Source organism: Gavia stellata, chromosome 31, assembly GCF_030936135.1.
Source record: "Gavia stellata isolate bGavSte3 chromosome 31, bGavSte3.hap2, whole genome shotgun sequence".
Lineage (NCBI taxonomy): Eukaryota > Metazoa > Chordata > Aves > Gaviiformes > Gaviidae > Gavia > Gavia stellata.
The window spans coordinates 2156380-2172296 of record NC_082624.1 but is presented as its reverse complement, the minus strand read 5'-3'; the positions used below and the strand labels follow the sequence as shown (position 1 = coordinate 2172296).

The 15917-nt window shown below is 39.8% G+C and overlaps 1 protein-coding gene across 1 annotated transcript in view; it reads left to right on the top strand.

Moving 5' to 3' along the window:
• Positions 1-15917, top strand: part of LRRTM4 (leucine rich repeat transmembrane neuronal 4) — a 221796-nt gene that overhangs the window by 133486 nt on the left and 72393 nt on the right. The window contains exon 3 of the mRNA XM_059831391.1: positions 10841-10942. Coding sequence (XP_059687374.1) covers positions 10841-10942 — 102 coding nt within the window. The remainder of the gene's footprint in view (positions 1-10840; positions 10943-15917) is intronic.

The window sequence follows — 15917 nt, the reverse complement described above, 5'->3', positions numbered from 1 at the left end:
CTGACTGCAGAAATAGTGTGTTATTTCCCTTCAGAAACACCTCTGGCTGCAACCTGCTTTAGGCAACGGAAGAGAAAATGAGTCAACAGTAACAAGAAACTGCTGTGATACCATTATTCCAGACCCAGGTAGATAGTTTACAACAGATAAAGATGTGTGTGAAAATAAGCTACTGGAGTTGATTTCCTTTACACTTTAAAAACAAAAAATGGGGAGCCATACCTCGCCTGGGGCTCAAGTAGTGTAGAACAGGCAGGCATTTATATTGCTAAGTGCAGGACCAGACACACCTTCTGTGGTTCACCCACCATTAACTTATGCCTAAGAGCTTACACTGGAGCTAGAGAGATATTTTTTAGATGCCCTTGAGTAACAACATCTCAATTACAGTGGGAAAAAGTTTCGCAACCTATTCTTTTTTAATTTCTGTCTTAATTGTAGTAACATGTTCTCTAGTAGTTCTCAGAATTATGCTATTAACATTCCCTTCTTTGAGAATATCTGATTGTTTACAGATTTGCAAAGCTTTAAAACTAGAGATACATCTTTTTTTGAAGTGTGGCTGACAATTATAATTAATTCTCTGCCCAGGCTTGTTTGTGCTGCCTGCAGATTGCTTACAGTGTTGAGAATTTTTAATGATATTCTTACAAACTAATGGGAATGAATAGATGTTTAGTTTAGTTTTTACATAGGTCAGGAATGCATTTCCCCCTGTTTCTTGCCCTATCGATTTTTAGCTCAGTAGTAAATGTATTTTGTGTTAGTGCCACAAAGTTTGAATCTAGATAGGTACTTTTTCAGTACGCTTCCCAATGCATTCAGTCCAAAGTGGTTTTTTCCCTCAGCTAGGAATATTAAACTCGTAACATCAGACTTTGTAACGGAACAATTCAGTGTTAGCTATAGCAACACTGCTTATGCACGTTACAAGTCTGTAATGTTTGCCACTCATCTGATTAATTCCACAAATACAGTTCGGAGAGCTTTCTGTAAGACTTTTTCAAGAAAGCATATGGATTTTGCTCCTAACTCCCATCTGTCCGCGTACCCTGCATTTTAAAGGAAGAGTACGATAGTGAGATAATGAATTTGGGTTAGCTTGTCTGTTTTCTCAGTGTTTCTTCACTCTGCCAGGTTTTGTTCCTTTAGACTGTAAACAACGTAGCACCAAAATAGCCTCCTTGCTGGCATCACGCAGTCAAATCTACAGGTGTGTTCGCATGCTTGTATAGAATCCATCAAAGTCAGGTATTTGAGGAACTCCTATTGTGTTAAAAGTTAAATTGTGTTAGCAGCATCCTACCCTCTGCATTTATAAATGACTGCTGTGCACTGCCCCACGGTTGTGTTTCTGTTTTGGATTTCCTATACCAATAATTCCCCATTTCCTAGAGTAGCATGTGGAATTGTTTCTGCAATTGCTTGCCCATTGAATGCACAACCTGTGGAGCCAACATTACATTATCAAGACGTGCTAAGTGGAAGAGAGATAATGGGAGTCTATGGAGAGTTTGCTGTGCTGTCAAAACAAGTAGCAATTGCAGGTTCTATCACTACTGCAGAAACGAAATGAACTGAACACGTACAACAACAACAGACCGGGAGAAGTGAAGTTTGATCCAGAAACTTTCACAGCAAGTCCCTGTGCTCTGAAGTTTTTCACCTCCGGGGTCAACAGAGTGACCCCGCTCTTGTTGGCATCTGTTCACCCTTAGACTGACCTTGTAAAGACTTAAGGCAATAAATAACTGTAATAGGTATAGATCTTCTGGGAGTTTTTTATTGGATAAAAGCCTGAGCTGTCCATCGGGGTGTCAAAGAGTATTTGTCCGAGATGCTCGCAGATGAAGTGCTTACATGTTGTAATCTAACCTCAATATGGAGTGCCTACAGCAGGAGAGAAGTAACTGGATTTAGCTTGTGTGTGAAGGGCCCGGGGCGTGTGTGTAGCCCTGCAACTGCGTGTCGTGGCTGAGAGAAGGAATTCTGTCTCTATGTGTGTGGTTTTCTGTTACCAGACAAAAAGTATTACTTGTTGGACTGAAGACTTAAGATGTGTATAAGTTGTAGTCTTTATAGAGCAGTGAAGTTCAGGCTGACACGTAGAGCTGATGCAGTCTTTCATGAGCTTGAAAATCAGGAAGCTGAACTAATTCAGATATGATGTATTTGTGGCTGAAGATGGGAAGTCTCTTGACACTGCAGTATTAAGAACAGTGTATTTGATTCAAAGGAGGTGCCATTTCCGAACTAGTTTGCCTACTTAATATTTTTATTCTGTGTTTTTGAGATTTCTGTGGGGTACATCGTAGGTCACTAAGCCTCGCTACTTTGAATATTTACCAGTATACTGAAATTATACTAATTCCAACCTACACTGACCTGCAGCTTGACTGTTCTGAACTCTGTCATTCAAACCAGATGCATACATGCAAGCATCCAAGAACTTGGGAAAACGGGAAATCCAAATCTGAATGGGAACTGAGTTACTCTGTCCCATCCCTGGTTCATAATAAGGTTGGGACAGCAATCTGTGTTGCTGATTTGACCTTTCCATTCCTTACGGTATGAGCTCTTGAGTGGGTAGCCATTATATGTGTATGTATTCAGTGTGTATATGTCCTTTTCAAAGTTACTGGGTTGTTTATTTTGTTTCCTTGTCGGAATGATCACAGATAGTGCATCTGTTTGAGTTACAACAGTGAGGGTCAGGACTGATAACAGGCTATTTTAAGCTACTCTTAACAACGGCCTGTGAAACTGCAAGGTTGTGTGAGAGATAGCAATGGAGGTTTATGGAACTGTGGAGTGAATTATTAACTGACGCTTTCAGCCCAACATGACAAATAAAATTCTGTTGCAAAAAGATACTCGATTGTGTCAAGCATCGATTTTTGAAGATGTCTAACAAATGGCTTCTGGGTAAGCACACTATCTTTCTTAATTTGTCTGTCTGATCAGTGAAGTTGAATGGAGAGCGAGCCACCAGATAAAATTAGCATTTGCTTTCAGTCATTATCTGTGCTTTCTTAATAAAAGACTTGGAAGCCCCACTAATATAAATGTGTAATATAGACATATGCAAATTTCAGCTATATTTATTTCAGTTTCCTGGTAAAATCACTGAAGGACCATGAATCAACTCCAGATATGGCAAAATGGATATTCATCTCAATGGTGTTGTTTTTTGGTTGGGTTTTGTTTGTTTTTTTGTTTTAATTGAGGTATATCTGTTTGGCACACTTGCTGATTACCATGTTGTTTCATCTGGCAAACAGCATTTGTTTTGTCCACTCACAGTAATTAGCAAGGATGATTTGAAAAGGGGAGGGGAGAGTAATTGGAAACTACAATAGCCGAGTTTCTCTTTTGCAAGGCTTGATCCCTGGCTGTGGATCAAAACCAAGAAAGAAAGAAGAGGAGGTCCCAAGTCAGCCAAATAGCATTGCTGTTCCATGAGGTAGATAATGGCTCCCAAGGATCCAGCCTGCCTCCCAGAATATCTTCTTGCTGATGGGTAAGATGAGTAATGCATGCTTATTGCTAATACTGTGGCATAGGTCAGCTCCTGGAGTCCTGTGATTTTTTACATCTAGTGCTACTTTTGGTAAGATGAGAGCGCTCTCTCGGAACACTTCTTTCCAAGCCAAGTTTTCCTCGTCGTGTTCCTTGCCTCAGTCTCCAGCACGAAACTGTAACTCTGCGGGGTATTAGCTTCCCCAGTTTAAATGCTGGATCCGTTCATGGGTGGATCCACCTGCTGCCTTTTGGCAGCGGGAAAATGGCAGTGCCTTTAACATATTTACAGTATTTATACTAACGAAGTATATTTACTTCAGCAGGTAGGGCTATACATGGGAAGGGGGAAGCCTTGCTGCTGTTGGCAGCGTATAACCCTCTCTTGCATGGCTACAGAACTACAAAGCCTAAGGGTATAACCCCGCTTTTCTGCGAACACAGGTCTGTCATCTGTATTGCGCATGATGATACAGAGGCAGTCTGTCGGGGATGGAGGAGTGTTTTTGTTAGGCGTACAGATTTATTTCACAAAGGAAATCATTAGAAACTTTAAACTTGGAGGCATCTTATCCTACAGAGGTACAAGGCATCTCATCATTAATGCTCAATGTGCAGATAATTCAGGAGTAGTATCTTACTACAGAAACAGGATACACAAGAATTTTTCATAATAGTTTGGTAGATGAGAGACTGAGAGAAGTAAGAAGATTAATTACTTTGCAGATAGCATTGTAGTTCTTGCAGTTTGCAATGGTGTAAGTGAGGGAGGGTATGCAGAAAGACTACTCGGTTGAAATGTAGATGCAAAGGCTGGCTTTCCATCATAGTCACATCTCATTGTTCATTCTTATTGCTGTGCTCAGAGTGTGAGAGAGAATGTAATTCACTGTTCTGAAGCATCTGTATTGTTTGTAACTAGTAGAATGAATTAAAAATGGACTGTGTCTTACTCCATGTTCAAAGAGGGTACTGTCACAACTTTCTTAATCATGGTGACTTGAAATCTATTTTAAATTTTATTCTCCTCTGTGTTTCAGTGTCAGAATAATACTATACACAGGTGTTAGATACTGGGTTAGCATTGACATTTACAACATTATTTTTTATATTCAGTATGGGCAGAAAGGGATTTGGTGGGGGGGGAAGATAATATTTTCAGTTGTGACTTCCGGCCAAGTTTGTAAACACTGAAGTATCTAGTGCTAAACAAGATAGGTATAAAATTAATTTCTAACATAGATTAACTGCTTACAGACCTGCTTATGTTTTCTAGCAATCCGTATTGTTCAGTGCAGCTCAGTATGATAATGCATCCTGAGATGTGTCTGAACAGTTGGTCAGCCATGCGGCATAACGCAGTGCCAAGGGAAGGTGCCTGGCGTAGGTCTGGGACCAATATGACCACACTGATAGAGCCTGGCACTCAAGAGGCTCAGGCTCAGCACAGTCCTGATCGGGCTCGTGTTGCATCAAGTAGCTCTACGTGCCTTTGAAGCCGGTCTCATATTTGAGAGGCTCTGGTTTCCGATCTGTAGTAGCAGAAGTGAGCCTCAGCAGTCCAGCAGCAGCCCTCTTATCTTCCCTGGGGAAGGAGTGCCTGAACGTCAGCTCATCAGCTGTCAGCTTGCTACATGGCATATTAATGTGGCTGGAGATCACTGTGTTGTCCCTGAATGTTTCAGTTCACGAGCATCAGTGGCTGAGGAGATGCACTGCGTTCAGGTAGCTTTCTGGTGAGGGCAGGAACCTGTTGCTGCAGAGTGGTGCCAAGGCTCAGTCGACTTGCAGATATGACTCAGTGATCACAGGAGCCATAAATTGACAAGACATAGGCTCCTAAGTGCCTAAAATGTTTTTTACAATGACTTTCAGGAGCTAAAGCCAGGTAAGTCCTTTCAGCAGTTTCATCTGATTTAATGAGATTCTGAGCTAAGGCCATCATTCAAGAAAGTGCTTATGCACATTCTGTTCAAAGAAGCACTTAGCTGTATTTTGCTTAATCTACTGCGTTGCTTTTCCCCTCTTCTGTTTTATACCTTGCTTTGTAATGGCCAATATTTGAGATCTTTTGTCGCAGAAAAAAGCATGTGACCTCTGCATGCTAAGAAATATTATTATGGAAGCTGCAGAGAAGTTCGTGTACTCTGCAACACAGGATTTAGAGAGAAAAAAAGTATTGTGAACAATTTCATTGCAAGTTTCATTATAATGTGTCGCAAGGAAGCATTCATGTGCCCTGTTCACATGATCTAGTCTTGGTGCTAATCATTCCTTTCCTTAAAGCAAACCGTTTGTCAGATACAGGTATTCACTGCTTGGTTTTTGAAGTTTTTGAGGGTGGTGGAAGGGTATGTCAGTTGTGGCATCTTTTTTACGTAAGCTGTTTTTACAGAAAAGTTGCAAAACATTGTAATAGATGAGCAGAAATATGGGCAATTTCAGAGGAACATGAAAATTTACCTTTTCAGTCTTCTAGAATGCCCAGAATGCTGAGTTGAAATCCGTGAACTCCCAAGCATTGAAGAGCCAAACCACCTAAACCTCTGACTGCTTTCACTTCAATTTTCTTTGCAAGTTACTAGCCATGTCCAGCAGCAGCTATGAGACAAGGTATCACAAAGATGTAAATTAGACCTCTGGGTATTGCAACCAAAAGAGAATGGGCAGCCCAACCTCGCATTGAGGCAGCGGCAGTAATTGGAGTAAGCTTGGTTCTCCTGCATGTAAACACTCTCTCTGTTTAACCTGGTTCATTAGAACTGGAAGCTAATTTCTGCAAAGCTTTTTTGTGCAATCAGGGTTCTGTGTGATTAGGGTCAGGATTAGAGTCATCTTCAGTGTCTGCTTCAGGCTGTTCATTCTGTGAAAAAGTGAAATTACGATGATGGATGGAAGAGAATTAAAAAGCAAACATGCCCCACTGCCAAAAAAAAAAAAAAAAGACAGAAAGCGCTCTCTTAGAAAAGCACGAAAACTGGTAAAACCTGAAACTCACTTGAATAACTTACCTTTTCCTCCCCTAACAAACAAACAGAAAGACCAGGTCTCAATTTTGCTGTAGTGCCAAAAATGAGAGATTTCATTCGACGTGGTTAAGCTGTCCTGATTCGATACTACTGACCGTATCCTTTAGAAAGCTGTTGTTGCTGCACCAGCCTCTCTTGAAATCCCATCTTCCAGTCTGTCTAAACAGATCGGTTCAAGATGTTGTAGTTCTTATGCAAATGGGTGAATGCCTGCTAAAGACATCTAAACGTGGTTGCTTCCCAAAGATTACATCTTCTTGTGAATGTTAGCAGCCGATATATTCCTTGGTATTTACATTCATTTCTATTCTTAGTTGACTTTACATAATCTCATGAAGCCTTTTTATTTTTATGTAAAAGGAGATTACTATGGTTAGCAACAACTGATGCTAGCACAGATAAAATGGCTTAAAGTAGTCGATAGAAAGTACGAGAAAGACAGTAGCTTGTATAGAGCAGGTAGAAAGTTTCTCTGCATTTACAACTGATTTTTAACACTGGATAATTTGACTTTCCTTTTTTTTTTTTTCTTCCCCTCCCTGCCCCAAGGTGTTTTGGCTTAAGACCCTGTGACTTGGGATTTTTGGGGGGGATTTCTCATTGCTTTCAAACACTAAGCAAGGGCCCTTACACTGTGAAATGTCTCCGCAGTATATTTGAAAAATAGTTTGGATGTGATACAGTCCCTTCCTGTGTGAGACAATTTCACATGGAGAGAGCAACGAGAAAGGAAGTTTAAGAGTGGAATTGTTAAATGAACAGACTAATTTTGATGGTTTCTTACCTCCCCTTCTGCAGCAGCTTGAAGACACTTGCCAGCTCGATGGTCCAATGCTAAAACCAGAAATACAAATTGTGCATTCATTCTTGAGAACCTCTTGGTGCTATCAGCATATTGGTCTTCAGAACTGTATATATTCTTCTTTCATGCGTGCTAATTAGATTAAATTAGTGCAGGAAAATACAGTCATGCTATGTTCATATTCTGTACATAGGCACCCCTGAAACTCCCTATATAAATTAAGTATGTGTTCTCAGTGCTTTTCAAGATCAGCAGTGGAATGGCTGGGCAGTCTTGCAGGATCTAACCTTGAAGAACGAGCAGTATTACAGATCCATATATATATATATATATATATATACACTCCAATACAGGCTTTAGCTCCACTAAAATGAATGGAATTCTCCATTATTATATTAGCATCACTGGGAGAATTGACACAACCATTTGATGGGATTAAAGCATATATCTGTCAAACTAAAATGAATCCAGCTCTTTTGAGATCCCTAGCTGAGCATGCTGCCCACAATGTCACGTGAAATGTTTCTTGAGTCGTGAATTTTCAGGGCTTTTTTATAGGTAACTTCTTGGCTGTAGGAGAAAAGGAGAGAAGTGCTTCTGGGTTTATATTTCATAGTACTCTTCACGATTTTTGGACGAAAGCTCCTGGATGCTTTCCCTGCTGTTGCATCCATATGAGGGACAGAGTAAAACGGAGTTGACGATGATTGTAATGTATGTTTGCAGGAGTGGGGCTGGCTTAATAAATTGGAGTAATGCCAGAAGGTGCTTCTGTCACGACAGGGGGTTGTAGTCCTGAAGGAAGTACTTATGTTGTAAAATGTAAAGCATTCGTCATTTTGCAGTGATTTTTCTCGGTGCGTGCCAACCTGCCTGCTGCAATGAATTAAATTAATGTGTGCCCCACTGAAATGGTTTACAGCGTAGTAATTGTCACTGGCAACACAATGTTGTTTTTAAGTTGTTATTATGCAGGCACAAGCCCATATGTCATACAAAATTGATATGCTGCATTATGTATACTACCTTCAAATTAACTTGGTATAATATTTGTCTTGTTAAGAACCAGCTATTCTGTTGATGTCATAAACAAATGTGTCTCCTCAATTTCCCTTATTCAAAAGAGAAGGAAAAAAAAACCACCACCCCCCACAAGAGCTGAGGTCAGATTTAGTTTAGAACAAATACCTGGACTTTAATTATTAGCATTCATCCAGGACATTGCAGAGTAGTAGCTCCTAATAATTAAGGGAGGATGAATTAAAACTTAATAAAAGGAAATATGGAAGGCCATAGTAGGTTTTTTTCCTGTACAATTAATAAATCTACTTTGAATCATCTGAAAGAGGAGAATAATTAGCTTAGCCAGGTAACTGCACTTGATTTGCCAAGCCTTTTGTGGCAGTTTGCATACGATGTTGCAGTCTGTGCATGGCTTCCTTTCAGGCTTGCTCTCCATCATGTAAACAGGTTCAAGACGGCTTAGTGAAATCGATGGTGATTTATTGTCGAGTCATGTACTGTGTCATTATATTCTTCTTTTTGTGTTTGTTTGCTGTTTTCTTTTAATGAATATTCAGTTATGAGGAAGCATAGAGCTCTCTAACGCACACTGGGGTAAACGGTGTTTCGGCGTCGGAGCCTGATCCAAAGCCCACTGAAATCAGACCGTCTCTATCTGCTGGTGTCAGGAAGCTGTGCGTCAGGCCAGGCTGCAATGAGAATTGAGCCTTGAAAATTTAAATTTCAGGCACAAATTGCTCCTCTCAATACCTTTTCTGTTTTTCCTGGAGATCATTCCAGCTTTCTTCATCCTGACCATTCCTAATTACCTGCATTGGACATAGGTAATTTACAGATCCATTTATGTTGCAGCTCTTTTTCCCTAAGGGAGGTGGTGTGCACGAGCTATAGGTTATAGTGAAATCTGAAATGGTGAGATGGTTTAGAAGCCTCACATGGCTCTTTTTCATTAGCTTTGCTCATTTACAGTGAGGCTTTTATGTGTTTCTTCTTGGTGATAATACTGAAAATGACGGAGTGAAAGTGAGTGTGTTTAATCAAGAGAGCAGCTCATTGTAACTCACGGAAAAATTTAAGGCTAAGAAATATGGCTGAAGAAAGATCTCTGCTTTCTGTCACTTAAAGAAAGCGACAACAGCAACGAACCAAAACCCAATGAGAACTACAGGCTCTGCATAGTGAAAAGATGTGTCACTGGAGCATCAGGACAGCAGATACTAACCAGGGTCCTGTTACCACCAAGACAACATGGGGCAGATGCCACTTTTTATGTCAAGCCATTACAAAATCATTAACTGGCCTCTATGCATTTTACAAATATTTGCTTCCAATTAGTTTCATTGCTGCGAGGCCCACGTTATTATACCTGTTAAATGAACTGCAGGGTCAGAGCAGTGCGTATTGGGGGTTGGTTTTTTTTTTTCAATTTCAGGTTTTCCATTTCCTTGCATCAGAGGATCAGATCCTGTTGATTGATTCTTTTACCAGATCCAATTATACATACGCAACAACAAGGCTCCTTCACTGGGTAGTCTTGCTTCTTTGGAACCTGTTATTTTTCAGTTTAGTGGCAGTGTTTGCATCAGGAAGAGGGGGTCACTGGGCCTTGCTGTAATTTGATTAATTCCCACTGAATAAGGTAATTTCTGCGGGGCTGTTCTAGTGCCATACTGTAAAGACTGAACACCTGTAAGCAACTGTAGGATGGAGGACTGAACACATCAGGCTTGCACTAACGCGTGAGTCCTCTGAGACACCTTTTACCGCCACAGATGGGTATGGTGTGGTGCAGTTGGATGGCACTAGATGAGCTGCTGATTTCAGTACAGGATATACTTTCTACAAGAGGATCTGCTTCAGTTATGAATCGCCTGAAAACCTCAGATCATTTTAGTGATCAAATCTAGCATCAAATAGGTTACTTTATTTCCTTTCTGTCTAGTAACTTTTCTTCATTTATTCACATGTCTAGAAATTACATAACCACGATACTCACTGCAGCAGTGAATTCCAGAGGTTGATAGTGCTCTCTGCCAAAAATCCCAGTTTGCAGGTATAATTATATGTAATTATATTGTTTCAAGAGAGGTATGTTAAAGAGTTCTTAAAATTATCAAAGATGATGACTTTTAAGATTAAACAATGGCTTTTTACATGATGTCTGTGAAACATTTTAATAACATACTCATTTTATCTTTTATGTTTCCATATAATTTTACACACCTGCAATATGGTGTGTGTTTTAGTGAGAGTCAAGCCTTTCTGACAGTAAAGCCACCTGTGATCTGGTAGCTATTATAGCTGTTAATAGAATCAGTTATTCAAAGCAACAGCCATTTGTGTCATCGGTAGGGTTGAATTAAGAAAGTGAGCAAGGGCAATTCCTGTTGGTTTTTAGCAAAGGTAACATCACTTAATGCAGGGCAGAATCTGGTTTAGAGTAGAGGAACCTCTGTTTCTGTTGCAGGCTCTGCCAGGCAGTGGTGAAATTTTACACAAAGGCTTTGAACTCTCTGCTCCGGCTTCTCTTCATCCATCTAAGATGAGTGGTCATCTCAAAATTCAGCAAGTTACTAATGAATGCGCAAAATGTTTAAGCTTATTTCCTTGGATGCAGGACAGAGTTCTTTTGCAGCTTTGTTGTCTTGGAAAAGCTTTGAAGCTTACAGCATAGTTTGGTACCTCTAAGGAGATTGTCCTTCCTTAGCTGAAATGTTATGTCATCCTGGCTGGCTCTTTTGAAACTGATGCAAATAACGCTATGCTCTTTAGTTAGACCAAAGCTTAAGCTTTCCGAACATAGCTTTGACGCAATGTATACTTGATGAAAGTTTTGATTGCTAAAAAAGAGGCACTGTTGTTCAATGAAAGATGTGATTTTAAATGCAGGCTCTGCAGTTTTCTTTATGCTGAGCCAATTAAACTATAGCTCTTATAGTCCTTATCTTAAATTACAACAGATACAGTATTCCAACAATGGAATATACAAAACGAAACAAAACTATGACAATGATGAAATAATTTTTGCTCTGTCTTTAAAACATATGATCAAATGCAAAAGCAGTTTGACATCTGTTGTATGTTCACTGTAAAAAGTTAAGCCATCTTCTTGTACCTGTCATCTATTGTATAGAACCAAAGCAGAATCCTTCCTTCTTCCAGGCTTTGGATGGGAATACTAAATTAAGGCCTGTGTAAACATACTGATGAGTAGTGCCACCACAGTGAATCTCATCTACGTGAGAATGAATGCTATGATGTCCTAATTGGTTTGTAAGATGAAAACTTTATTTGTGGATAAGGATCAACTGTTGTGTTCTCTACTCCAGTACAAGAGTGTTCTGGTGACTTGGGCTTCTGAGACTCCTCCTTTTGCATCTCATAGCGGCATGGAAAGCAAGTTGCCTTCAGCAAGAATTTTGAGTGTTGGCAACTTGAAAGTCTCTATTTTTGTCTAGAATATATTCTTCCAGATTGGATAGTTAGGCATGGAAAAACTTTTACTGCTATATTTTCGGGGGCTTTTCCTTCTGATTTAGTAGAGCGTAGCCCTAAATACGTAGCTCTTCATGGGAAATGAATTTTGATCTGTACAGTGCCACTCAGTGTACAGAAAGCTTGTTGTTATTGCTTTTGGCATTCTTTGGGAGTTGATGTTTGTTTTGATGTGGAGAATTCTGGCAAATTGTTTGTATCTCCAGGTGCTGGGTTTTTTTAAACTAAATAAAAGTGAAATCTTTGCCACATAGCACCTTTCAGCTGTGGAACTGTATGTGAGATGAGTGTCGTTATTCCTAATTAATGTATTGAGAAACAACATGAAGTGGCTTGTCTGTGATTGTTCATTTAAGTCACTGGCAAAAGCTTGGAATAAAATCAGGAGATCTTGAATTTGCATCCGTTGCCCTTCCAACAGCTTGTTCTTTTTATTTATTTCTTTGTTTTTAAAGGTGTCTGTTCCCAGCATCTCTGAAAATAGTTCACTTTCAATTTAGTGGTACTGACGTTATGGCTGTTGCTGGCATCTGAGTACCTAAGATAATACACTTGGAAATAAATATTTGCATACTTTAGGAGTTAAATCTGCATAAGTTACCAGTGGGGATCAAAGATGCGCTGTTTCTCGAGCAGACGTGTTGATGAGCTCTTCCCTTCATTTCAAATTACAGGAAAGCAGGGTCTTGCACCATTTCAGTTCCAGTTCAGGGGAATGCTTTTGTTACCGCAGTGAACAAATCGGAAAATATTTTGGCAGCTCACATATTTTCATGTGCCAAGAATTATTTCTGTAGAATATACAACTGTACTTTTAATGTTTACTGGATTTATTTGGAGAAACAAGTGGAATAGTGTGATCTGGGGTAGAAAGTGTTTACTTGGCTACCTGTAAAATTGCTGTAGTTAACAGATAGCCAGTGTAAGCTAGCACTGAAATGTCTTTAGCAGTGAAGTACTTCTGTAGAGGAGTTAAAGAATTAAGTAATAGCATAATAAGTGAGGAAACATACAGCTTACTTAGATCAGAACAGTACTTACATCCGTACTTCATAGCTGCAAAGATGAGACGGATGGCCTGTATTTAAGTGACCATAGCATCTTGGTATCCCTACATGCATGTCTAGCGTACCTTGCCTGCAAGCCTTTTACGGAGGCTTTTCTCCGTAAGTCAGTCTGTTGAAGTCATGTATATGTGGGATAAAATGACAATGACAAGGAGGACAGCACCAGTACAGGCCAGTGAGCAGGAGCTAGAGTGGAAGGCGGTGGAGCTGGGTTCGTTCTTGTGCTAGTTGTCCACTTTATGACTCTGAGAAAGAGTATGTTATCCCCTGCATTTGGGAGGACTTTAAAAAGTTCCTTGAGATCTACCGAGCTGTGTTAGAGTTGAGGTATTATTGTCATCTTTCTGGGCTTATGGAGTAGCTAAAAGGCTAATGTTAATAGCTTTAATTTCACTGCAAACTGTAAATCTCCTATCAAGTGAAGTGCTTTGTATGCCGCAGTTCTGTCTCACAGCACACTGGCTTGGCTTCCCTTACATGATTGCAAAAACAGAATTACTCATTCTCAGTAGTTGCTCCTGAGTCTCTTCATATGTATATATATATACACTGTATATATGCACATATATAAAAACTGTATTTCCATTGGCTGTAACATGGCAAAAAGGAAACTTGGCATCACTAGAAGTCACAGATCAATAGATTAATTCAATAGCGATAATTATTGAAATCGTAAGGATGGTAAATACCTCTCAGCTGTAAACAGTTTTGAAGTGAGATCTTGGGAGTCTTTTCTGTTTTCAAAAAGCAAGAAACCTGTGTAGAATTAAGATCATTATTATGAATTTTAGTCCATGTAACATACATCATTTTCTTGGTCTGCTCTCTAATGGTGGCTTTTTAAATTGCTTATAGCAATTTAAAATCTTTTCTGTAGGCAAAAATGGGGTATATATAACCATCTGAAATTAGTTTGGGTGCACATTTTCCATTGAAAGCAATCCCTCAGTTCATACATAGATCACAGGAGGGGGTTCATCAGAGCAGCTGTCAGTCCCTGGTCTGTGTGGGACTGAGAAATTTAAACTACAGCTGCATTAGAGCAATGCAGCACTGCTTGGAGCTAAAAACATTAATTTTTTTGAGATATGCAACTTTGTAGACAGAAAGCAATGTTTTAGGAAGCAGACCTTCAGGGTTTTTTTCTGTAAGTACAGTCAAAATCTTGTGTTGCCAACGTCCTTCTCCCTTCCCCCTGTTTTGCCCAGTTTTATTCATGGGCGCTCTAATAAAATGCAATTTTGAAGACCGTTGCAATGAAGACATTTGAATATTTTCCATCATCTCTACTGAATTAGAGGCCAAATCAGAACTGCTCATTTAAGAACACTTGAGAATGCTCATAACTGGGGAGATAGGTTGAATGACCGAGAACACTGCCCAAAAAGACTTTGCAAACATCACAGGGAATGTGCTGTTATTCATTGCTTTGCGCTGACAAAATATATTTAAAGCTACACAGCCCTTGACTGTGTTAGAAGAGAAAAAGCGAGACACCAAAAAAGTACCGAGATAGCAGAGTGTTTCCTTGAATGCAGTAGGAGTGGAGCCTGGGGTTCAAGTTGAGTGAGTGGTGAGGCCTGTTGCTTTACACAAGTGAATGTTTCATGGGTTTGATTTTTCTTCTTGTATAGCCAGAGGATGACAGTGTTTAGCAATCTAAAAGGAGCTGTTTGTTTAATGGGTCCCTGGGATGTATCCCAAGGCTCAGAAAGTACTTGGAAACCTTTAGGTAAAAGGAAGTATATGTTAATTGTTAATTACCGCATGTATCGTTCTACACAGATTTTATTATTGCTCTATGATCAAGAGTGAGCAGCACTCCTTGCTTTCATGGTCAGTCTGAAACCAGAAAAGGCACTAAAGTTGGACAACGTTTGACCAGTAAAATCAGACTTTATTCTGTTGTTTTGTTCTGCAGATGTTGTGGTGCTTTGGAGCGCTGATCTCAAGAGGGGTAGACAGACATTCAGTTCAAGACAGTCCCATGCCTGGAAAGAGCTTGCAGCTCCGCAGTATTATTCTACTGTTTTGCTAATTCATCTTTGGGTTTATGCTTAGCAGCAGCACTTATTTTAATAGATTATGAATTACTCTGTGGAGAAGTTCTCAGCAGTATGGATTTTAAAAGGAGGCAGGAAGGAAGAAAGAGAGAGCAGGGGAAAAAATAGAACAGAAATTTCCCTCTGTCCTTTTCCAGCTGACTGGGAACGGGTTGAAAGTAGTCCCAAGGCATGACATAGCATCTATTAATTCTGGGAGCAACGCTCCACACATGGCTAATGATCCACTGTATGGATTCATTTCCTTTGGTTTCAACAGCTTAGTTCTGAGCGTTAGAATGATGGATTTGTCGTGATCCTGAAGGCTTCCATTTGAAAGTCAAAGCTTCTTGTGGAAGAATGCTTAACCCTGTTAGCTCCTGCAGTAAGCTTCCTGCCACCCAAAAGGCAGGCAGGCGGGCAGGGGGGCTCAGAAGGTAGTAAGCCCCCATCAATCTTTACCTGGCTGCAAGTAAAAATGGCAAGTTTAATTTGGTAGGGGTCCTAGAAAGGTGAAAGAAGATAAAGAGGATGAGAATTTGCATGGGCTGTCTTAGTGTTTGTGGTCAAGTTTCCACTTGGCCCTGTTCAGAACTGACATAGAGAATTGGTTAATGGCAGAGTGTTAAAATAAAAGCCATACAGTCATATTCTGTGGTATAAAATAACTTTGGCAATGCTAGTGTAGCAGCCCAAGCTTTAAATTAAATATTATGTTAAGCTAGGGCTGTCTACGTGAATGCCTAGTGTTCTGCTTGTTTGAAATAAATATATTTAGTAGTTTCTTATTTTTTCTTCTTCACTTAGTCTTTCAGTGATGCATGTACGCACAGTTGACACTTGCAGTGGTTAAATATGAAGTATCTGCTACTTTTCCCCTGCAAATTATGGGCTCGCATGCACTGTATCAAGTTTATTGAGTGTCCTAGAATATTTTAGA